Source organism: Buteo buteo, chromosome 2 (genome assembly GCF_964188355.1).
Source record: "Buteo buteo chromosome 2, bButBut1.hap1.1, whole genome shotgun sequence".
In the NCBI taxonomy this organism is placed as follows: domain Eukaryota; kingdom Metazoa; phylum Chordata; class Aves; order Accipitriformes; family Accipitridae; genus Buteo; species Buteo buteo.
This window is the reverse complement of record NC_134172.1, coordinates 950,468-972,354: the sequence shown is the minus strand read 5'-3', so window position 1 is coordinate 972,354 and position 21,887 is coordinate 950,468. Positions and strand designations below refer to the sequence as shown.

The 21,887-nt window shown below is 57.0% G+C and overlaps 3 protein-coding genes across 6 annotated transcripts in view; 2 read left to right on the top strand and 1 right to left on the bottom strand.

Annotated features, from left to right (window-relative positions):
- Window positions 1-3,395: 3,395 nt before the first annotated feature.
- LOC142028575 (uncharacterized) overlaps window positions 3,396-21,887 on the bottom strand; it is a 28,387-nt gene continuing 9,895 nt past the window's right edge. The window contains exons 8-17 of the mRNA XM_075022415.1: window positions 20,373-21,284; window positions 16,914-17,295; window positions 15,302-15,451; window positions 11,044-11,610; window positions 10,264-10,934; window positions 9,587-9,713; window positions 9,020-9,127; window positions 8,731-8,832; window positions 8,369-8,482; window positions 3,396-6,223 (exon numbers count right to left, since the gene is read on the bottom strand). Coding sequence (XP_074878516.1) covers window positions 5,307-6,223; window positions 8,369-8,482; window positions 8,731-8,832; window positions 9,020-9,127; window positions 9,587-9,713; window positions 10,264-10,934; window positions 11,044-11,610; window positions 15,302-15,451; window positions 16,914-17,295; window positions 20,373-21,284 — 4,050 coding nt within the window. The 3' untranslated portion in view covers window positions 3,396-5,306. The remainder of the gene's footprint in view (window positions 6,224-8,368; window positions 8,483-8,730; window positions 8,833-9,019; window positions 9,128-9,586; window positions 9,714-10,263; window positions 10,935-11,043; window positions 11,611-15,301; window positions 15,452-16,913; window positions 17,296-20,372; window positions 21,285-21,887) is intronic.
- Window positions 11,356-15,765, top strand: LOC142038119 (zinc finger protein 777-like). 3 transcript variants are annotated; one of them, XM_075043190.1, is made up of 6 exons: window positions 11,356-11,514; window positions 12,091-12,217; window positions 13,524-13,637; window positions 13,959-14,087; window positions 14,184-14,318; window positions 14,864-15,765. In XM_075043190.1, the coding sequence occupies exons 1-6, from the start codon at window positions 11,413-11,415 to the stop codon at window positions 15,763-15,765; spliced, it is 1,509 nt and encodes a 502-aa protein (XP_074899291.1). In that variant the 5' UTR covers window positions 11,356-11,412. The 3 variants fall into 3 exon arrangements, with proteins under 3 accessions (XP_074899291.1, XP_074899281.1, XP_074899300.1); XM_075043180.1 differs by having other exon boundaries at window positions 11,357-11,514; window positions 14,861-15,765; XM_075043199.1 differs by lacking the exons at window positions 11,356-11,514; window positions 12,091-12,217 and adding an exon at window positions 12,227-12,375 and having other exon boundaries at window positions 14,861-15,765.
- Window positions 15,919-21,479, top strand: LOC142038039 (zinc finger protein 212-like). Of its 2 annotated transcripts, none has more exons than XM_075043007.1 (5): window positions 15,919-16,167; window positions 16,835-17,242; window positions 18,053-18,179; window positions 18,964-19,083; window positions 19,909-21,479. In XM_075043007.1, the coding sequence occupies exons 1-5, from the start codon at window positions 15,919-15,921 to the stop codon at window positions 20,964-20,966; spliced, it is 1,962 nt and encodes a 653-aa protein (XP_074899108.1). In that variant the 3' UTR covers window positions 20,967-21,479. The 2 variants fall into 2 exon arrangements, with proteins under 2 accessions (XP_074899108.1, XP_074899118.1); XM_075043017.1 differs by lacking the exon at window positions 15,919-16,167 and adding an exon at window positions 16,493-16,540.

The following is a 21,887-nucleotide window of genomic DNA, read 5'->3' as shown; positions in this document are numbered from 1 at the left end:
GGTCCAGCGTCTCCTCAGAGCTATGGGGGCTCAGGATCCCCTCAGAGCTGTGAAGGGTGTGGTATCCTCTCATAGCCATGAGGGATCGGTTCACCGCAGAGCTATCTGGGTGCAGGATCCCCTCAGAGCCATCAGGATTTTGTGTCCTCTCAGAGCCATGAGGGTGCAGGGTTTCCTCAAGCCATGAAGGATGCAGGGTCTTCTCATAGTCATGAGGATTCAGGATCCCCTCAGAGCCATGAGGGTTTGGGCTCCTCTCAGAGCCATGGAGACTTGGGATCCCCTCTGAGCCTAAGGCCCATCCTTGCCCACCATGCTGGGGTGCAGCGCAGGGTCTCTGGTTCATCTCAGCGTGGCTCCAGGTGCCACCATGGCCCTGGGATGGGGTGGTGCGGCAGCCGTGCAGTGCAGCTCAGCCCTGGACTGTGGTTTGCAGGAGGCTGCCTGCACAGCCCTGCTCCTGCTCCGCCGACTTGCTGAGGGGGAGCTCCCAGGGGAGTTAACCCTCCTAATGGCCCCATCTGGGGTTGCAGCAGCCCCTTGGCTCTCCTGGTCTGGACAAGCATCAGGAGGAACTTATCTCAGGTATGTTGTACAAACAAACACAAAGCTGAAGTGGTTGGAAGCTTTTATTGGATCTTGTGCACAGGGTACACCCACCACAGGGGAATTCAGCGAATTCAGGTCTTCCAAAAGCATCTGGGATCTCCACTGCAGGCATCCCCACAGAGGCAACTTCAGTTAGGTCGGGTGACACCCCCAGGCCTTTCCTCTATGACTGACAGCTGCTGTATGACCCACAGTCTGCTTGGAATCACCACCTCACCTTATCCTCCTAATCTGCTAAGTTTGCTAAACTGTCTGGCCATCAGCTATGCAAAACAGGACCTCCCTTACCATAAGAGGGGATCAAAACTCCAAAGTTAAAAGTTCGCTTGCTAACATTACCTACGTGGCTGATGAGCACATTCTTGCTACAGGTAGGTCTCAGGATGGTGCGGAGTTATGTCAGCTCTTTGTAGCCTCCTCTGGTAGCAGGAATCAGTCATTTGACCTGCAGTACAACGCACTGCTCTTACCTGCCTTCTTTAAATCTTGCCTGGGTGTCCCACCCCACGGTGATGAGGACCTACTTCTGGGCCATGAGAGGTTGGTGGGCTCATACTCCTCCTGGGGACATTCAGCTGAGATATGCTGGGCCTCTCAGCTTGTCACAACAGTTGTGTGCCCCGTGGGACCGTGTAAGAGTGGCTGGGGCAGAAGACTTCCCCTCCAGCATTTGGAAAGGATCAGACCCACCCCAGGAAGGGACAGAAGGAGGCTTAAGAACCTGACAACAGTGCTAGGTGACACCTATGGTGACATGCACATGGTTCTGGTCCTCTCGGTGAGGGACAGACCTGTGGGGAGACCCAGGCTGCCAGAGGATGATAGGGCTTCTCTGTACTTACATGTGTCCTTCTTGCCTTGAGTTTAATCCTTATGTAAGGAGCTGGACGTGGGAGAGCCAGCATACCTCTCCGAAATGCAGCATTCCATGGGATGCAAAGAATTCCCACCTCTATGTGGCAAAACACAGAGAGGCTTTTATAAACAAAAATCTGGAGTCATAAAGCAATAAAAAACATGGAGTTGCTCTAACAACAGAAAGTACTTGCAAAATGAACAAACAAAAGATTCATCTGCTTTTAAGCAAAATAGTTTGCGTTTGCCAGAACTTGAGAATCCAGTAAGACATTGCTGTCCTGGGTGCACCTGGGTCAGTTTATTTTTTTCCTGTTTTTTCTGTGCATGACTTTGCCTTCTTTTGTGAAGAATATCTCAACTTAGATATCTGGCTTTGTAGTGAAGGCTGCTGTCCTACTCCAGCCTAAGCTATAGCAGCCCAAGTAACAGAAGGTCAGGAAAAAGCTCCACGCTGAGAAGCGCTACCCAAGGACGATAAACGCTCAGTGCTTGTTCATAGAAGATGCAGAGACTCCATGATGCATCTGAGGGTGGGTGTAGGAGACCTTGCGCTCTCCCAAAACTCCCTCCCTCTGCATCACCACATCTTCTCTGGCCTTCCCCTGCTCTTTCCTGTAAGCATCACTCTCTTCTTTCTCTTGGTCTTGGAAAAGCACTGCATTTCTATGTCACTTGACATTTCTTCTTGGATTCAGGGTTGAATTTTTGCCATTTAAGCAGCATAAATCTCAAAATAGCTCCGAGTATTATTATAAATATACATATTTGTCTCTGAAATACAGGGGAGCTGGGCTAAAACAGGGAAACTATGACTCACTGCAAAATACTGCTTCATCTGTATTGTCAAAGGCAGCGTCAAGAAATGATGAAGCATGGAGCACATCAAGTGCTTCTGATGCTCACACAGTGGTTAACATATAAAATCTCCCAGTTGAAAATAGGAGAGTGCTGTTGAGATGGCATAACACTCCCCAGCTCACGCACGTCTGAAACACCCATCTTTTCACTATCCAAATGCCAATTCTTTCACAGTTGCAGTTACAAAGACACCTCTCAGATGTGAACACGACAGCAGATGTCAGGCAGCTTCTTCATTTTCTTTAACTAAGGTTTAAAACGTCTAATAATAATGACATGGTAGGAGGTCAGCACTAGAAGATGACATGACAATAGTGCAACAGGGAGGAGAGATGGCAACAGGGCAGGACTTTGATGTTTCTTGTTAGTTGTTCTTTTGTAAGACACAGAAACAGCCCAGAAAAGGCACCTGTAGTTGGTTGGTTGTAGAATAACTTAGGAGTGCTGCCGAAGTGATTCTAACTAAGATTCAGGATGTTCTGGTCACAGAGGAATCGGTGACAATTGCCCCTCTGCTGCTTTATGCGGCAGCATCTTTATCCCAGAATACATCCTGCTCTTCCTGGTCTCAGCTGGGCTAAACTGATAACGAGTGCATCGTGGCAGTTGCTGAAAATTTTTGCTGGCGGCAGGATTGATGTGATCTGCCTGCAGGATGAGAATTGTATAGTGAGCTTATTTACATCCTATTTTTAGATACTCTTACCATTCAGGTCCTGTAGATAGACACATGGAAAACAATTCTCCTGCTCAAGTTCCACCGCAATATTGAAAAAAGAAAAAACAACGAAACCCCACTCTTTTTTCCGATTCAAGGTAGACTTTTCTCTCTCCATCAGTAAGGTTTGATACTACAAACTGCCATTTACCAGCAGGTAAAATGATTAAAAAAAAAAAAAAAGACAAAAAAAAAAGTATTGAGAACTTCACAGCTTTAATCCACTCAAGTTTAATGTTATTGTTATTAAAAATCAAGTATCTACTGCTGCAAATTTAACTGGCATTTTACAAACAGATAGAAATAAGTTCCCTGCCTTGAAGGCTCACAGTCTAAGTAATAAAAGTACTAAAAAAAAAAAAAAAAAGCAGTTTAACCGGAGTCAGTAGGAAACCACTGGAGAACTGATTAGTTTACCTGCTTATTGGACAAGACCCAAACTGCCTGTCTGGGTATCAAATGCCCCATAATGCCAACTGCCAAGAGACTCTCCTTCAGCATGTCAAACAGTGGAGAAAAAACCGGTCCGTGTTCACTGCTTTATGGTAGCAAGTGGCTACCAAACACCAAGAAGTGACAAAATAGATTTATTTGTAGAAGAAGAAAAAAAAAAAAAAGGTTATGTGCACAGAGAGAGGATCACCACACACATACCTACTCAGACATGTCAGGAGCCATGAAATCAAAGACACTAGGACAAGAAAAGGTGGCAGACAGTTGATCACCAGGCAAACACCTGCAGTGGTAGAAGATGCTTTGGGAAGTGTGGCTCTGTGCCAGCTCCCACAGCATGGGTTTAGAGAGGTTCACACAGGCTCACCCCGATCTGCTCAGGGCAAGAATCAAATTAGCTTAAAGAGCCCAAAGCCCTGAGCTGGCCTTGCTGGCTGGGCCAAAGCAGGCACAGGAACACTCCCATCTTATGCTCTGCTGGCAGGGCGGGTGACAATGAACCTGGAAAGAGACCTCACTCCTTGGCTAAAGGAGTTTCCAGACTAAAATATCTGCCACAGCAGCCAGCTGGAGCCAGAGGAACATCTCTGTGTCTGAGGGGATGAGCCAGCCACCTGCACCCTCCCCTTGGCAGACACTTTGGGACCAGGAAGAAACAGACAGGTTTCTAAAGTCCAATCAGTGGTGAAGGAAACGAGCAGCAGGTTTAAAACAGGTCAAGCAGCGATGCCATCCCTGAAGTTGCACTATGTATTTGGGCAATTTGCTAAACACATTTCAGATGCTGAGAATTTTTTCGCAATGGTTTGGGATATGATGAAAGCTGATCCCCAAGAACAAAAACCATCTGTACCCCAAGCTACCAGGAGGAGAGGGAGATGGAAGGCAATGATGAAATACAAAGAAAAGAAGTGTTAATGTACAGGCAGTCAGCAGAAAGTTTTCTGAACGCTCACTTCAGCCTGGGAGTACAGGTGTGCCCCACCTCTGGCTTACAAGTGGTTTCCCCACTCAGTTCCACTGGGAGTATCGTAGAGGTATGAGAAGGGGTTTGGGTGACGCCACCTCCTTTGGGTGTGCTCAGAGGTGACAGACAATGGAGCAAATTCCCCTCAGTTACTGCAGTGCAAACCCAGAGTCTCCAGTGGAGTGTGTCCCAGTGCACATCAGAAGAACTCCAAGCAGAACTTGGCCCTGTCATTGTCATTTACAGCAAACTAAATCCGATTTCAAGCTCTAGAGAAGGAACTGAACCTATCTTTTCCAGCTAGGTTCCTGAGCAGAAGCAGCAATGAAAATGTCATTTGGCCTGTGCCAAGGCATGGGGAGAGCTGGGAACTGACTGGCTGCCCCTCCTTGGCAAAGGGGACATCCATGCAAGCTGTCAGCAAGGCCTCACCCTGTGCACATGTTCAGTTGCCAGGAGTCTTTTGTGAACGTGCAACTCAAACTTGCCCATGAAATTGAGAACAGCAGAATTTTGTCAAAGGGAGCAGCCAGGGAAACTCCAGGTGAAGAAAAGCTTCAAAGAACTCAGCCTTGCTGGAACCAGTTCAAACAACTGACTCAAACTTGGAAAGGCCCAAAAGACTTTTATTCTGGAGAGATTTTGGGGCATACTATGAGGTACTGTGGCATACCATCACCACCACGACTAAAAGGGCACTGGTGCCAAGGTGAATCCTAATTCTACTTTGCTTAGATCTTTGGGATAATTTGTCAGAGACCCTTTAACACTGAGCAGCAGAGACTCTCTTTTCTCCTCTCCTAACACCTCCAGGGGCTGTAGGGCTGCGTGAGCCTGCACAGCCTAGAAGCTGTGTAGCGGTGCCTTCCTCGCACTCTGCGTGATCACGCAGCTCTTATCACGCAGGTGGATCTTCTCATGCTGGAGGAGGTGCTGCTTCTGGGTGAAGCGCTTTAGGCACTCGTTGCATTGGTATGGCCTCTCCCCCGTGTGGATCCTCTGATGCCGGATCAGACTGGAGGGGTGGCTGAAGGTCTTCCCACAGTATGAGCACCAAAGGACCTCTCTGCTCCGGCTCAAGTGTGTACGCTGGTGGATGATGAGGATTTTCTTTTGGGAGAAACACTCCTGACACTTGTTGCACTTGTAAGGCCTCCCCCGCGGGTGGCTGCTCTGAGCTGGTTTGCAGCTGCCGTTGTCGTTGATGCTTTTTGTGTGCCTGGGATTGTCGTGCACTTTGTCCGTGGCTGGGATGCTGGCATGGGCTTTTGCATTTTGGTTCTGCTTGCATCTCTCTGTGGCCATGTGGGTCCCATCTCCCATGTGGGTGCCATCTTCCACATGGGTCTGCTGGTGCTGCTGAAGGAGGAAGTCCTCCTCATCTCCAGTGTGCTCACCGGTGCACTGTGTGCTGTGGCAATCCTGGCGAGTTGTCAGCATCTTCTTCAGACAGAAGCCCTTCCCACATGCAGTACACGAGTGAGGTCTTTTGTTGGGACAGTTTTGCCCATAGGAGGTGACAGCACTGCTTTCACCAAGACCCTCTTCTGCCGGAGTGGATGGCACCAGGCTGCTCATGCTCTGGTTTCCCTGCTGCACAGGAGAGCTGTACTGACTACCAAAGGGCAGCACCTCGCTGGGACCCTGGAAAAGCAGCTCCTCTGACTTGTTGGATAAAGTTGCAGGGGACTCTGAGCTTTGGGGGCATTCCTCAGAGTCCAGCTGCTCTATTTTGAAGGTTATCACCTCATGTGCTGGAACTGACAAGAACAACAAAGGGGACATTCACTGGTGTGAGACACAAGATACTTCTGAAATCTCCCCCCGCCCCCCTATGAATCAAACAGGCCTGTCTTACACAAGGAGCGTGAAAGGCAGCTGTGCTCATAGAACAACAGCCAGCTGAAAGACTGAAAGAGAGAATACAAGTGAAAAGCACAGGAATGCTTCCCTTCCAGCTGGCTGAGCAGCGAGTGTGAGAAGGCGTGAGGGCGGGGGCAGAGGGAAGTGCTGCCTTCCAAGATAGTAGAGTTCAGCAGTTTCCAAAATCACCTCCAGCTGTCCTCCTTCTCCTAAGTGCTAAGATCTCATGGACCCCCTCACGGACCTCCCTCCCCACACCAATGACTTGGTATTTCTCACTCTTCTGAGAGCACCAGCTCATTCCCTGAGAACCACCTTCCCTCCACTCCCAGGACATGGTGACCCACCTGTATGGCCCTCTTCTTGAAAGGGCACAAACAAACACTGGCTGGTTTTGACTCGAGACATGCCTGCTACTGCTCAGAATACATATGTAATGAGGAAGCCGCCTCTGTAGTCCTCACTGAGGCAGTAAAAGTACAGTTTCTTTGAGGGTTCATTGCTCTTCATCTCTGAGCTAGGTGCCTGGGGTTTTCTATTCACGCTAAACCTGTCTCAAACTTTCTCTTGATTCTCATTCCTACCTGAACATTTAATTTTCGTTGACCTGGGTATGAATATGATCCATTGGTGGAAAACCCACCAAAGGTCAAGGATGGAAACTGCCAACAGACAACCATTTTGAAAGCTGCTGACAGAGTGAGGGCAAAATCTAAGCAGGGATCAGCCTCCTGCCTGAAGAGTGTCACTCCCTGATTCACTAGTACTGTGCAATGACTGACAGCAGAGAGGTGACAACATGACACAAAGGGCATGAGAAAAAGCATCTAAGATTTAGTCACAGCAGGGCAAATATCATCAAAAAACTGAGCAAGCCCCACTGACACCTCTGATGTGGCCCAAGGAGAATAAACAGAGACCCAGACTGAGGGTGAGGAAGTGACTGGTGAGGTGGGAGCAGTCAAATAATCAAGTAAATATTACATTATTATTGGGAATAACAGAGCCATCCCAGCTCACTGGTGACCTCCTTGGCCCCTAGGTAGCCATCAGGGCACTGCTCAGGAGCACAGCTCCCTCTTCTGAGGATGCAGCCACCAAGCAGAAGAAATTCCAGCAGAAGAGCAGCAGATGTGCTCTGGAGGACATGAGACAGGACCCACAAAAGGGAGCGGAGTGTTCTGGGCCAGGGGCTGAGAAGCCCAAGGGCTAGAGGGAAGAGCCGAGCTCTGCATCAGCCATGGCCTTGCTGAACGCTGGGGATGGCCTCCCTGCAGCAAGATGGGAGCCGGAGGTGACATTCCATCTGGGAATTTGCCCAAACCCCTTCTAAGCCCGCTTTGCTTTCAGCCCTTGCTGTGCCCTGTGGCAGTAGGTTCTACAGGTTGCACAGGTACAATGACCAAGTCTGCCCTACTTGGTTTAAAGCAAATGCCCGCTCATTTCACTGGGTGCTCCCTGGATCTTGAGCAGCGAGAAAGAACAAAGGTTCGTTCCTTCAGCTCCTGCTGCGAACAGCTCACCCAGGCACAGCCCCGTGTTGTCTTCCACTCTCCACCATGCCTTCCTCAGGCTGAGGAGCCCTACCGTGTTCAGTCTCCCGATACGGAAGCTTCCCACCTCGCTGTGATGCTCCAGACCACATCCCTGACTGCCGCATTCCTTTCAAGACTGAGTGAGCAGAACTTCACTCAGTTCCCCAGATACTTTGACATAACACTGTCTTTGAAGAAGACCTTGAGAACTGTTCTTGACTTCATTCCTAATGATTCCGTGTACTCTGTTTGATTTATTTCAGGGATGCCTGTCTCCGCACATGCAGTGTTTTGTCTACCCAGCACTTTAATCTTCCTACTAGTAAAACTGTCCATATGCTTTCTGCCCGCTTCCCTAACGTCAGCGTGGCTCTTGCTCTTTCCCCAACGCCCTGCCTGCCTCTCCGCAGTCCCCATGTCTTAGCACACTCTGTCCCACAGCAGGAAGGTCATGGACTCCCCACATCTCCAGCTGCACAGTGCACTCTAGGATTGCTCAGAACTCACCCACACTGAGCTCGGTAAACTCCGCATCCTCCGTGGCTCCCTCCTCCTCCACGCACGGCTCTTCCTCTTGCTTCACAACGCCTGCAAAGCTGGGCTCCGGAATGCTGTAGTCTGCTAAGGTAAAGAGGAAACTTCTTTACTGGATATCACAGCACTGCTCGGCTCTTCCCTCGCTGTGCCCAAGAAGGTTTGCTCCCAGCTACCCTGCTTTCACATAGAACCTCTCTCCAGCATCTCCCATTCCTAATTCTGGGAGCTTTACTCTGCCCTGCAAGAGAGGTGGTTCCTCCCTTACCCCCTGTTTCAGGAGAGTGTCCTCCCTGTCCCTGTGTCCAAGCACACCCTTTCAGAACAGTGCTCACCAGGTCCAGGTTCAGCCAGCATTGTGCTTCCCTCCAGGACTTCCTGTGCTCCTTCTCTGCTGTCCTGGTTGCTCGCATCAAGTCTAAACAGCAGAGGCTCTGCTAATGAGAAAGATCAAACCCATCACAATTTTTTCTAATGCTGTTACTCCCCCTGAACCCGCCCCTCCTGAGATGTGAGAAGTTCCCTTCATAGCAAGTCAGGACTATCACCTTGTGATGTTCTCCGTCTGGTGACAACAACATGCAAAAATTACACCTGAGAATAAAGCTGTAATTTGTCTCTTGCCTGCACTTGATTCTGTTGGAATCTCTCTTGAAGCTGCCTTGTCCCCATTGCAGGGCGCTTCTCCTCTCTGAAGCTGGGACAGGAACTCAGGTTTGGAGATCACATAATCTGTTGAGGAACAGAGAGATATTAAGGTTTCCGTGCTGCATCAAAATGCCTGCTGTGTCCACGAAACCAGCTCCATCGGCCACAACACACCGCGTGGCAGCACAGGGAGCCCTCTGCACGGTCCACCGGGAGATGGCGGCTTCCGCCTCTGGCAGCCACCCCTTCCCCAGCGGGGAAAAACCCCACTGGCCCGAGGGAAGGGGCCTGTGGGCTGTGCTGGCACCGGGCACCACAGGGAGCAGGCAGTGACAGGGAGGTGACTGCAGCCAGTGCCCACACCCAGTGAGCACTGGGAGAGAGCAAGACTGGATGTGATGTATGCTGCGCTCTGCGCTGCCCTCAGCAACAGGCACCAACTTCTCCGTGATTCTACAAATCTGCTTCCCAGGTGTGGGAAAACGTCCCCAAAATGGAGCTAGTCCAGAAGCGCCAATAACTGATTGAAACAGTGATACTTACCCAGAGAGATCAGAGATTCGTTCTTCCCTCTGAGCACGTTTTTGTACAGCTCCCTCTGCCATTCCTCCAGGTTCTCCCACTCCTGAGCAGAAAAGTAAGTGGCGCTGCTTTCGAACGCAACCGGGGCCTGCAATCACAAAAGTGACACACGCTCGGCACCGGGTCTGGAACCTGGAGCCATGAAACATCCTCAGGAAACATCCTTGTTTCTATTTATTACTGCTGCCGGTGCCTCAAGTACTGAAAGGAGGAAAAAAAAAAATTCCTGCCTGGGGGCATCCTTGTGACACAAAGGGAGTAAGGACTGGGCTCTGCAAGAGCTCTGCTAATTCCCGGAGAACAAAGTGTGAACTCCACAATACTCTTACCTCCTCCTGCGCAGAGCCCAATCCCACCACGCAGGCAGTTTGCAGACCTCGGTGTGGGGAAGAACCTACCGTTTCTCGTAAAAATGCAACAACCTGTCCTTTCGCAGCGAGATAGGACTGAACCTAAACATATATATATACATAAGCCACCACTCCCTGCTCGATGCTTAGGCGAGGGAAGCCAAGCCGTTCACCCAACGCTTCGGGCCTCACGGGAGATGGCTGCCAGGCGTAACGTAGCTCAGAAAGCGGCCGCCCCCCCCCCACTGCGTGCCCCCTGACCTCAGCCCTTAACGAGCCTTTTGTTACCTTGGGGACCTCGTCCCCGGGGGGCAGCTGCAGGATCCAGAAATTCTTGTTCTTCAGCAGATTCTCCATGTTCTCCAGCCGCTTCTGCAGCTGCCCGTACTCCTGGATGAGGGTGCCCAGCACGGCCAGTTTGCTCTCCAGCTGGTTCCCGAAATCCACCACCGTTTTCTCGCAGTCGAAGTACTTCTTCTCGGTGGTCACCGTCCGGCGCTCCAGGTTGAGCAGCCGCTCGGCGTGGGCGTCCACGCTCCGTTCCACCGCCTGCACGGCCGCCACCACCGTCCACAGCGAGATGCTGGTGCCGCTCGGCCTCGGGCTTTTACCCGGTGTCGGCGGGGACGCCGCGGGGAAGCAGAAGCTCGTGGGATACGGGGACTCCATTCCCGCTCCTCCGCCCGACCGCGCCGGCGGGAAGGGACAAGGCCCGGGGCCAGGCAGCGCCGAGCTCCCTACCGCGCGTCCTCCGGGGCTGCTCGTCGCTGGGATGGCGAGAGGAAACCGGGTCAGGAGCGCTCCGTCCCGATCCCGGGACGTCGGGACCGGACTCCCCTTCCCGCCCGGGGCTAGAGCACACCGGTCCCAGCCCTCCCCTCCCGGTCGGCGGCCGCCGAGCCCGGCCCTTCCCCGCCAGGCGCCCTCTCCTCCTCCTCCTCCTCCTCCTCCTCCTCCTCCTGCGCGGCCCCGGACCCCTCACCGCCGCGTACCCACCGCCGCCGCTCCGGACCTCCAGCGCCGCGTCCGGGACCTCCCGCTGAACCGTAGTGGGTGGCGCGGCTTTACCTTCCCGCCAGGGGGCGCCGCTCCCGCCGCCGCCGCCTCCGCCGCCGTCCACAGCGCCCCCGGTCGGCCGGCGGCCCGCCGCGCCGCGCCGGGCGGCGGGAGTGATGGACGGCTGTCGGTCACCGAGAAACGGCTGATCGAAGAGGGGCAGCCAGCTGGGAGGAAATCCTCCGAAGTTCTCCCCGCTCGTGACACCGGGCGGCGGCTGCCGCCGATACCGGTCGCCCTCCACCCCAACCCGGCACCGGCGCGGTGGCGCCCGGCCGGCAGGGGGCGCTGTGTCCCGCCGGCGGGAAGGCGGGCCGGCGGGCCGGCGGCGGCGCGGGCCGCCCTGGCCCTGGCCGTTACCCCGCGGCCGCGGCGGGGGCCATGGCGGAGCTGAACGCCCGCCTCGAGGCGCTGGAGCGGCGGCTGGAACGGGCGGAGGCGGCCCTGAGGGACTGGCCCCCCTGGACGCTGCTGCTCCCGGTGGTACGGACCGGAGCTGGGGGCCGGGGGCCGGGGAGGGGAGGCGGGAAGGTGCGGGGCTGAGCCTGGGGAATCGCTTGTGGGGGGCGAGGGGTGAGCCTGGAGGAGGTGAGGGGGAGTCGCCTGTGGAGCCGTTGTGGGGCTGAAGGGGGTCCGGGGGCCGGCCGTGGGGGGGGGACGCTTAGGGGGCTGGGAGTGGGGCTGGGGGGGTCACGCCTGGGGTCATTGTGGGGCTGGGGCGGGGCTGGGGGTGAGCCCGTGGGGCCGCTTCGGGGGCTGTTGGGAAGTTGAGGGGGCCGAGAGGGAGCTTGGGGGTCGCTTAGGGGGCCGCTGAAGGGCTGGGAGCTGTTGGGGGGGGGCTGAGGTGGCTTTCAGGAGGCTGTGGGTGAATCCAGTGGGCTGCTGGGGGGGTTGCTGGGGGCCTGGGAGCCGGTTGGGGTGGGCTTTGTGGGGGCTGGGAGCGAGCATGTGGGACTCCTTCTGGGGGGCTGCTTTGGGCCGGGGCGGGCGGTGTCTGAGGGGCTGGGAGCTGTTTGAGGGGGAGCTGCCCCTCCTACAGCCCAGCCCATGTGCTCCCAGGAGCCGGTGACTTTCGAGGACATCGCGGTGCACTTCAGCAGGCAGGAGTGGGCAAGCCTGGACGATGGGCAGAAGGAGCTGTACAGGACCGTGATGGAAGGCAACTACGAGATGCTGGTGTCCCTGTGTAGGCTCCGTTTGCACTGGTTTGGCAGTTGCCGTCGCTGTCCGGGGAGCTCTCTCACGGTTACTTTTCTGCGTCTTTGCGTTTCACTGGGATCTCCAGCCCTCAGATGATCCACTCGATTCCCTGTCCCTTCTCTCTGGCAGGTCGGAGGTTGGCAGGTACATGCAGGAGGAGTAGTAAGTGCTCAGTGTCTTCTCCTCTTGGAGAACAGGTACGCTGAGCAACCTGGGCTGTCATCACAGAAATTCCCTCTTTTCATCACAGAAATTCCTGCTTCCACATCTCTCTAGATCCTCATGTGGTTTCCCGTCAGTGTGGCAGATGTGCCGTCCATTTGCCTGGTGTGGGAAGCGAGGCTGGTTGCGCTCCCTCGTTGCAGGGGGAGAGCTAGGCGGGGGAGATGATCTCATGGGGCAGCACTTGGGCTGCCTCTGGCTTGATTTTCAAATGTGTGGCCCTTGCAGCTGGAAATGAGCTTTCCAAAAAGTCCGGTTGGACACAATCTTAAAGGTCTTTTCCATCCTAAACAATGCTATGACACCCTGCTTAGCACACCTAGAGCCTTGTGCTTGTAATTAATTCTTTCTGGTGCTCAGGTGATGGAGCGGGAGCCTGGACTTCCCAGCCAGGGCCACCCTCTCATGCCATGGGAGTCCCCTGCAAGCACAGCCTGAGGAGCCAGAGCAAAAGTGCTGAGGAAGGAGTTGAGGGGCGAGCGTAATCCCAGAGCAGGGCAGGAAACTTCCGCCTTCCCCTCGCAGTGCCTCTTGTCGCAGTGGGGCGAGTCAGCCGTTCATCCTCACCCAGCACTGCGCGCTCCAGCTGGCTGAGCTCCTGGCTGGTGAGGAGCAGCAGTACTGATACGTGGTGGTTTGGAGCAGAGACAGGTAGCAAGGCAGGCTGTGGAGCTGCGGGGAGGTGTACCCACTCTAACACTCAATCAAGAACCTTACAATTCTCTTATGTGCTTCACAGCATTTTCCTATCGGTAAGATGAATTTCTGGGAGAAGGGGAGGTTTCTGTAGCAGGGATTTCCCCCCTGTGGAGCAAGGATGGATTTTCTTGTAGTTGTTGCTGGGGGAGTTGTCAGACATGCCAGAGGGTGCTTTTCATATTCTCCTCTAGAAGTGCTGCCTGCTGGTCCCTGTCTGCCTGTAACTCCCCGTGTGCCACTGGCACTGACCCGGCCCTGGTGGGAGATGAAGTTTTTCTGGGCTGGGACTGACTCTGTGCTGACAGGCTGTGGGCACACACTCAAAGACGCTGTGGCATCTTGCCTCTGATGTCTGTCTTGCTCTTGAACAGACTGTGCCCTATCCAAACCTGAACTCTTATCTCGGATCGAAAGAGCAGAAGAGCTGTGCGCACCGGCAGAGTCAGACCTGGAAGAAGCAAACATATCTCTGCAGCCAGCCGTAGGTGTGTGACACTGGGTTTCTTCTGTGCCAGGATTCTGGCTCCTGGCCACTTACGGGGACGATTGCGGTCCCTGCCCTCAGCCACAGGGACTGAGGTGTCTCCTGTGATGGCTATAGACAGCCTGTGCTGGGAGAGGACACAAGGAACGTGCCGGGACACATCGATAGCCTGGTCACCCTCCCCTGACCCAGCAGCTGCTGCGTGCTGCTGCAAAGATCCTGATCCCCTGCAGGCCTGGGAGGGGGCACCCCCACCCCTGCGCTTGCTCCTCTGAGTTCCCAGCTGGCTGCCAGTAAAGCCAAGTGCCCTTCTCCTCCCCAGAGCCAAACTGCCCGAGCTGCGCGAGCAACAATGGTCTGCTGGAGATGACGACAAAGGAGCCTTGCGAGGGGAACTGTATGGACCCGGAGGAAAGCAGGAGCCTGGTGGTCACAGCAAACTGCAGTGCCTGTGAGTGGCTGGCAAACCCAGCTGATGCAAGGGATCTCAGGCCCCTGCCTGGCTGTATCTCACCCATCATAATCATCGCTCTTCTTGCCTTCACAGCACACGTCCCTCACGAAGCCACCGCTGTCCCAGCAGATCTTGGCCAGCCAACCCTGTCCCCTTCCTGCCCTCTCTCCAGGTGCTGTCATGAAGCGGTGAATCTGAACCGGTCTCCATTGCGTCCTCCCGCAGCAGGTACTGGGACAGAGCCCTTCATCCCTCCTTGGTGGGGCTGGCAGCCTTGAGGAGCCGCTGGCACACTCGGAGGGCAGCAGGAAGTTTGCACAGGGCTCTCTCTGGGCCTGGGGCTTTCAAGACAGGATTTTACATGATTCAGACAGGCCAAGAAAGGGTTCTGGCAGTAAATCCTGTTGCCAGCTGTGAAACCGTAAAGGATGAGGCATGGCACGGTGTGAACCAGCCCACCCAGTTGATTTGCTTCGAAGGATGAGCCCTGATGTTTCTATTAGACCCCCCATCCTACCTAGGTGACATTTGTCATCTCAAACCACCCTTGGGGTGTCTGCAGGGATGAGCTGTAGCTGTGCCCGGTCTTCATGCAGTCTGGGTGTGAAGATGTTGAGCTGGAAGAGGAGAGCGGGCTGAGATTTGTGCTGGCTGCTGGCTGGGGAGGGTGTGGGAGGCGAGGGGGGGGTGGGAGGAAAGCCCTTTTCTCTTTATGTCTTGTCCTCAAAACCACGTGGAAGAGTGATGTTTGGGTTCTGAAAAATTCCCAGCAGATGCTGAGGTGGGGATCCCAGTGGAGGTACTGCAGGAGGAGGTCGCTGCAGAGAAGATAGCAGTGCCTGAAACGCCCCTGGAAGAGGGGGACGTGAAAGATTCAAGGAATGGTGGCCAAGGTCTGGCAGCAGACGTTCCCAAAGAACTGGGTAAGAAGGCGATACAAGATGTCTGCAGAGCGACGGCACAGGCAGATCCCAGCTGCGTGGTTGCCGCCCCGGGAGAGGCCATGGACGGCTCCTGCGCGGGCCGGACTGCGGCCTGCCAGCGAAATTCCACCCGGAAGAAATTCTATTCCTGCCTTGTGTGCAGGAAAAACTTTCTGCTGAAGATCAACCTCATCATCCACGAGCGGAGCCACAGCAACTGGGTGCCTTACATCTGTGTGCACTGCAACCGCAGCTTCATGTCCAAGAAGAAAATCCGGCGTCACCTACGGGCGCGGGCGGCTAAGGGGTTCTGCCAGTCCTTGGAGGCGGAGGAGCACTCTGGCCGGGCCCAGTGCCCTGCCTCCCAGTCCCGACCCCCGAGCAGGGACCACGGCACGATGTGGGGGAAGCCCAGCCCCAAGAGATACCCGCTGTCACCTGGGAAAATGATGTATACGTGCAACGAATGCATGGAAAGGTTCTCCAGCCAGAGCTTTCTGATCCTGCACCAGCGACAACACACTAGCCACCAATTCATCCTCTGTCCCTGCTGCAACAAGAGCTTCGCGTGGGTCTCTGATTTTATCCGCTACCACCGGTCCCACACGGGCGAGCGGCCCTACCAGTGCGGCGTGTGCCAGAAGACTTTCAAGCGGCACAACCACCTGATCATGCACCAGAGGATCCACATGCGGCAGGGGAGGCTGTACCCCTGCGGGGACCAGCTGCCCGTGCCGCCGGCACACATTTAGGCGCGGACGCAGAGGCGTGAAGCGGGAAGCGTAGTAGAAGAGGGGGTGGGAAGCTGGGAGGTGTCCTCCCCGGGGACAGGAGACCGCCGTCGGATCTTCTCCTCCTCTCCCTCTTTGACCGCGGATGCGAGCGAGTCCGATGAAGGCTGGAACATGGGCAGCATCGCCCAGTGTTTCCCGCCCTGCTGCGGGGGTGGCGGGCGCCCAGCCCTGCCCGTGCAGACCCTCGGTGTGCGGGTCGCTCCTTGTTCTCGAAGCCCCGGTGGGACGGGTGGGACACCGGGAGCAGGTGCTGCTGCGGCGGAGGACTCGTCCCTTTTCTGGAGAGCGCGCCAATTAGATGCTGTAGAAATAAGGATGCTTCCCGTGGCTGAACGTGGCTTCCTCTGGCTCCGGGGGGAGGTGGGTGTGGGGGGGGGCACCCTGCCGTGCCTGGCCGTCCCCGGCGAGCGCTGCGCGGGGGGGGGGGGGGGGTACCGGGAGTGCCGGTGGGGGGATGCGGTGGGGAGCGAGGCCGGAGGAGCACGGGGTCTTGAGGTTGGGGGGGGGTGTTCGCGGGCTGGACGAACGGGCAGGAGCGGCGGCGCCGGTGTGTCCGTGTCCGTGTGCGTGTGCGTGTCCGTGTCCGTGTCCGTGTCCGTGTCCGTGCGGGCACCGGAGGCGGGGGGGGGTTGGGGCGGTCGCGGGGCGGTGCTGCGGGCGGGCCGCCAGGGGGCGCTGTGGCGCGGCGGCGGCGGCAGCGCGAGCGGCCATGGCCCGCTGGGGCCCCGCTCAGGTACGGGCCGGGCGGGGGGGGCCGGGCCGGGCGCTCGGGACACGGGAGGCGGCGGTTCCCCTCGACCCCCACCGCCACCGCGGGCACCGGGCGGAGGGGAGCGATACCCCCCCACACACACACGCCCCCCAGCCCGCCCCGCTGCCGGCGAGCCTCGGTGTTAGCCCCCGGCGCTGGGGTCGGTGGGCCCGGGCGGGCGGGCCCTGAGGGGCGGGAGGGGAGACGGTGCGGTGGGCTCACCGGTCCCAGGGAGCGGGGGCGGCCCCTCATCGCTGCTCTCCTCCCCCGCGACAGGAGCCCGAGTGGGGGCCCGAGGCCTGGCAGCCGCTCCCGCCGCAGCCCCACGGCCACGGCCCCCTCCCCGGCCACGGGCCCGGCCCCGAGGGGGACAAGGCAGCGGCGGTGCCCGAGATCTCGCTGTGGACGGTGGTGGCGGCGGTGCAGGCGGTGGAGAGGAAGGTGGAGTCGCAGGCCCTGAGGTTGCTGAGCCTGGAGGGGAGAGCGGAGACGGCCGAGAAGAAGGTGACGGGGCTGGAGAAAGCGGTGCTGGATTTCGGCAGTCGGCTGGAGCGCAAGTGGGCCGCCCTGGCCGCCCTGGTGCAGGAGAACACGCGGCGGCTGGAGCACGTCGAGCGCCAGCTCCAGCACCGCAGCCGCTGGGCACCCAGGCCCGGCCCAGGGCCCGGTGGGGACGAGCCCAAGGTAACGGGCCCACACAACGGGGACGTGCCCAAGGTGACGGGGACGAGCCCCAGCTAATGGGGATGTGCCCACAGTGACAAAGAGGGACAAGCCCCAGCTAACAGGGACGTGCCCTAGGTGACGGGGAGGAACCCCAGGTAACAGGGACGAGCCCCAGCGTGCCCACGGTGACAAAGAGGGACAAGCCCCAGCTAACGGGGATGTGTCCAAGGTGACGCAGCTGAGCCCTGGGTAATGGTGACAGGCCCAAGGTAGTGGAGATGCGCCTCAGGCAACAGTGCAGCTGGTGAGGTGTGGCATTGGCTCTTGTGGGGAGCTGCGCAGAGCAGCATGGATGTGCCCCCTCCAGTGCTCTACCTTGAGAGCCGGCACACCAAGGCAGCAGTCGGAGACTGCCCACTCCTTCCTGTCCCCAGTGAAGAGGGGGAGCAGAGCACAAGCCCCCTGAGCATTTTCAGCCTTGTTGGGTCCCACTGGTCACCTCACCGGTGGGACGGTAACTTCCCACCCATCCTGCTCCTGCATGAGGGGGTTACTGCTCACCTGGCTGCTTCAGGCTGCTGGTGTGGATCAAGGGAATGAGAGGTGCTTGTGAATCTGTCCTGGTTGTGTGTGGGGGGAAACAAGTGAGCCTCGCTGGGCCATCTTGAAATTGTTCCCTGGGTTCAGGCTGCGACATGGCTTCTTTCCATAGAAGCTCTGGACCCACACTGCGTTACCCCACATTCTGCTTTCTGGGGGGAGTGGTGGGGACTGGGAGGGCTTGGACGAGGTAGGGAAGCACCAAGGCGGTGCCTCCTGTGGTTTCAGGTGCCAGCAGCGTGCGAGGATGACGCGGCCAGTTTGCCAGAGCAGGAGTGGGGGAGCTTGGACAGCCGGCAGAAGGAGCTCTGCAGGATCATGATGAAGGGGAATTACGAGGCTGTGGTCTCTCTGGGTGAGGATCAGTCTCTACTCACATGTCAGACACATTATCATCCCCTGGGCTGAATCCAGCTTACAACTACTTGTAGGCTGCTGTGTTGTTTAGGTGTTTGGAGGAGAACAGGTAGTGAGAGGTGATGCCTTTACACGTTTAAGGTTTGGTGCCCCTTGGTGGGTGACAGCAGTGCTTCATGCTCACCCTGTGCATCCAAAGAACACCTCGTCTTGCCAACACAGCAGTGCTGTCAGTGGGGGAACTCAGACACTGCCAGGATTTGGCCCTCTGTCAGCCCTGACTTGCCCTGTGAGGCTCTTCCCCCGTGAGCAGGAGCACTGCAGGAGGAGCAGACACCCACTGGCGTCCCAGGACTCAGCACAGTGTCTGCGGGAGCAGAGAAGAGTCCTCCCTCTGCGGTCAGGACAGTGACGTGCCCACACTGTGTCTGCAACCTGCGTTCCTGCACCATTTTTTGCCAGGACACGGGCCGTATGTATACCACCCTGTAGGGATTTGCTGCAGACAATCCTAAATTTTAGCACTAATTATTTTTGGCTGAAATTTTAAAGGCTGAGTGCCCAGCTGTCACTTCTTGGGGCAACTGAAGTCATTTGCCTGCTTTGGCTGACACCAGCCTGCTTGCTCAGACAGTCCTGGGAAACCTGAGCTACTGTTTTGGGAGCCCAGGACCCCTCTGGGTGCCCCACAGCTCCCGCTGTGCGAGAGCAGCCCTTTATCGAGGGGAGCTGGTGCTGGTCCCCAGCGTCAGCAGTTCGTACCGCCCTTTCTTCCTTCCCAGGGCCTGGAGATGCCAGCTCCAAACCTGCTCTGCTGCCACTGGCCAATGATGGGGAGGATTTGGGTACGAGGACCCATGGGCTGCTGGAGAAGGGAGCTGTGTTGGGGCATCTTGGCGCCGGTGAGTCACAGCAGCTGCTCGGCAGCAAAGGCTGAGAACGAGCACTAGCGACGTGCCTGGGCTGGGCAGGGTCTATGCCCGCTGTGCTGCTCTGCTGCTGCCCGCACGCTGGTGCTGCCTGCCCACAAAGCGAGGGGGGTTGGAGCCTGCCCACAGCAGTGCCACTGCTGCTCCTGCTAGAGACAGGGCCAGCCGAGCCGATCATGTCCCTGCAGGGAGCGTTTCCAGTCTTGCAGGGGGTCAGAAGCTGTCGGGAATTTAAGCCATGTGATTGGGGGCTCCTTAAAACTTTTAAGACCAAATCTTTAAGCCCAGAAGAGCCCCCTTGCCATAAAGAGTGGAAAATAGGGAGACCTGGGGCAAGGCTTAGTGCGAGGGTGGCTGTGCAGCTGTACACCTGCAAACAGACACTCCCTCCTGCTCCTGGAAGGTTTTGCTTTGATCCTTTTCCCCAGATTCACCCACCTAAACTTTGCCATTCCTGACAAAGTTCCTTCCAGGACAGAGGACTCTGCACCTCAACTTTGCCTTCATGTTTCCTCTGTTTTGGTTTCTTTATGAGTATTGCACTGTCAGTGCATCAAATGTCCCTGAGGTCCAACAAGATATCTGGGTAACCCCCGACAGATGCCAATGCCCCCTCCACCTCCTGTGTCCTTCTCCCTTTTCATTCTCAGTAAAACCTTCCTGCTCTCTTTCTAACGGCACATTTGCTGATTCGTCTCACCAATGTGTTGCAGGGGAAGCTCGGCTCCTGTGCCTGCACTGGGGCTGTGGGCATGGGAGAGCTTCCCTTGCCGGGAATGAATTGCTGTCTCTCGGCAGGTGAGAAGATCGTGATCAAGACAGAAGAGCAGCAGCCCCAGGAGGAAGGATCTGAAATCCTGGCTCTGCCACAGGCACCCTCAGTGAGACTGGAAGAGGAGGTTCCCCTGAGCCAGGAGCAGCCAGTGCCCTGGGAGAGCCACGCTGGCTTGGACGAGCAGAAGGCAGCAGCAGAGGGCTTAGGGGAGTTTTGCAAACATGGGACCGCCCAGCCTGAATTTAAGCCCGTGGTGGTGCCGGTGGAAGCTCATCCTGCCCCGGGCTTGCCCTTCCCAACAGAGCATGTGCTCGGTGTGGGGACTGACCAGCCGTTCACCCTGCCCCAGGGAATGCCGCTGGGAGAAGACACCACCGCAGAGGTGGCCTCATCACAGCCCAGCTTGGAGGAGCATCGTCCCTGTGCCGTGGGGGAAGAATCCCACGCGCTCCCGCTGGGCTGGAAGAGCGTCCGGCTGAAGCGCAACCTCTTGGCGCGGCAGCAGAACCAGGCGAGGAAGAACAATGGCTCCTTCATCTGCACAGCCTGTGGGAAAAGCCTGGCCCACCACGCCGCGCTGCTGCGGCACCAGCGCCTGCACACGGGCGAGCGTCCCTTCCAGTGCCCTGCCTGTGGGAAGAGCTTCAATGAGAAGTCCAACCTCAACAAGCACTACCGCATCCACACCGGGGAGCGTCCCTATCGCTGCTCTGCCTGCGGCAAGGGCTTCATCCAGAAGCACCACCTCCAGAAGCACCAGCGCATCCACGGGGTGCAGCTGCGGGGTGGGTGGGCAGGCCGGCCCGCACGGGCCAGCGCTGCCGGGGAGCGGCTCTACCGCTGCATCGAATGCACGGAGAGCTTCCCCCAGAAAGCATCGCTGGAAGAGCACCAGCGCCGGCACACCCAGCAGCGGCCCTTCCAGTGCAACGGCTGCAGCAAGAGTTTCCGGCACCGGCAGTCTCTGAATCACCACCAGAAGGTCCACGCCATTGCCAGCTCTCCTGCTGTCAGCTTGCCAAACCATGACCGGGAGCTGGAGACCAGCCCCTGCAAGGCTTTGACCCAGGATAATCGGTAGCATGAAGGCTGGAGAAGGGAAGGAGCAGTTTCTCCAGGCTGTTCCACAGAAGTGCAGCAGCCTGCAACGAGGGGACACACCAGGCAGCTGGTGTCGCACCACCGTGGGGCTGTCCGCAGTGCTGTGGGGCTCGTGGCACCACCGCGGTGCACTCTGCACTGCCGTGGGGCTCTGCACTGCCTGGGTCTCCAGGAGGAGGAGGATGGAGGCAGGCTGATGTGTGTGCGGGCAGGGAAATGTGCAGAGTGTGAAGAGACTAGCCCAAGAGGCAGCGGAGGAGGTTCGGCAGCCAGAGCCGACCCGGGTTGTGCCGCTGTCCTGTGGAAGGGGAATTTGGCTGAGGAGCAGCTGTGTCGGGTACCGCGGCGCGGTCAAACTCAGGGTTATTTAAAGACTACCAGCATGGCGATGGCGTGGGGGCATTCGGTGGCCCGGGTAGGGGCTGTTGTGGCTGGGCAGCAGTCAGGGTCATCGGATGAGCCGGGAAGAGACTTGGATAAAAGACTGCACTGATGTGGTCTCCTATTGCACTCTGGGGTGTCGGCAAGAGGCAGTCTCAGGCGGCTAGCACCGTGTAGCCTCCACCCGGCAAAGGGAGCTGTGGGTATGCGGCCCTGTGAGATATAATGTACACCTCTCCTGTGGGTGCAGTCAGGCGTTCAGCTTGTGCTCGGCACACCACGGGCAACTGCCCTGTGTCCCCACCATCACCCGCTGCTTCCCATCACCTGCGATGGCGCGAGGCCCTTTGCTCTGGGCAGGGGCTGGGGGGAAGAGCCCAGCTACTTGCCCCAGCCCTCTGCGGCCCGGCTGGCATCAGGCACCCTGGGGATGAGTTCTTGCAATTAACACAAAGCAGGAGCCTGAGTGTGACGGCCCTGGGCTGCCTGCCAGTCCTGGGGAGGAGGACTGGGCCATGAG

Excerpts from the sequence above, each read along its gene's own strand:
- LOC142038119 (XM_075043180.1), top strand. The coding sequence starts at position 11,413 with ATGGCGGAGCTGAACGCCCGCCTCGAGGCGCTGGAGCGGCGGCTGGAA. Across the intron at positions 12,218-13,523 it reads CGAGATGCTGGTGTCCCTGT|ACTGTGCCCTATCCAAACCT; the intron begins GTAGGCTCCGTT and ends GCTCTTGAACAG. Across the intron at positions 14,088-14,183 it reads CACAGCAAACTGCAGTGCCT|CACACGTCCCTCACGAAGCC; the intron begins GTGAGTGGCTGG and ends TTGCCTTCACAG.
- LOC142038039 (XM_075043007.1), top strand. The coding sequence starts at position 15,919 with ATGGGCAGCATCGCCCAGTGTTTCCCGCCCTGCTGCGGGGGTGGCGGG. Across the intron at positions 17,243-18,052 it reads CCGGTGGGGACGAGCCCAAG|GTGCCAGCAGCGTGCGAGGA; the intron begins GTAACGGGCCCA and ends CTGTGGTTTCAG. Across the intron at positions 19,084-19,908 it reads GTTGGGGCATCTTGGCGCCG|GTGAGAAGATCGTGATCAAG; the intron begins GTGAGTCACAGC and ends GTCTCTCGGCAG.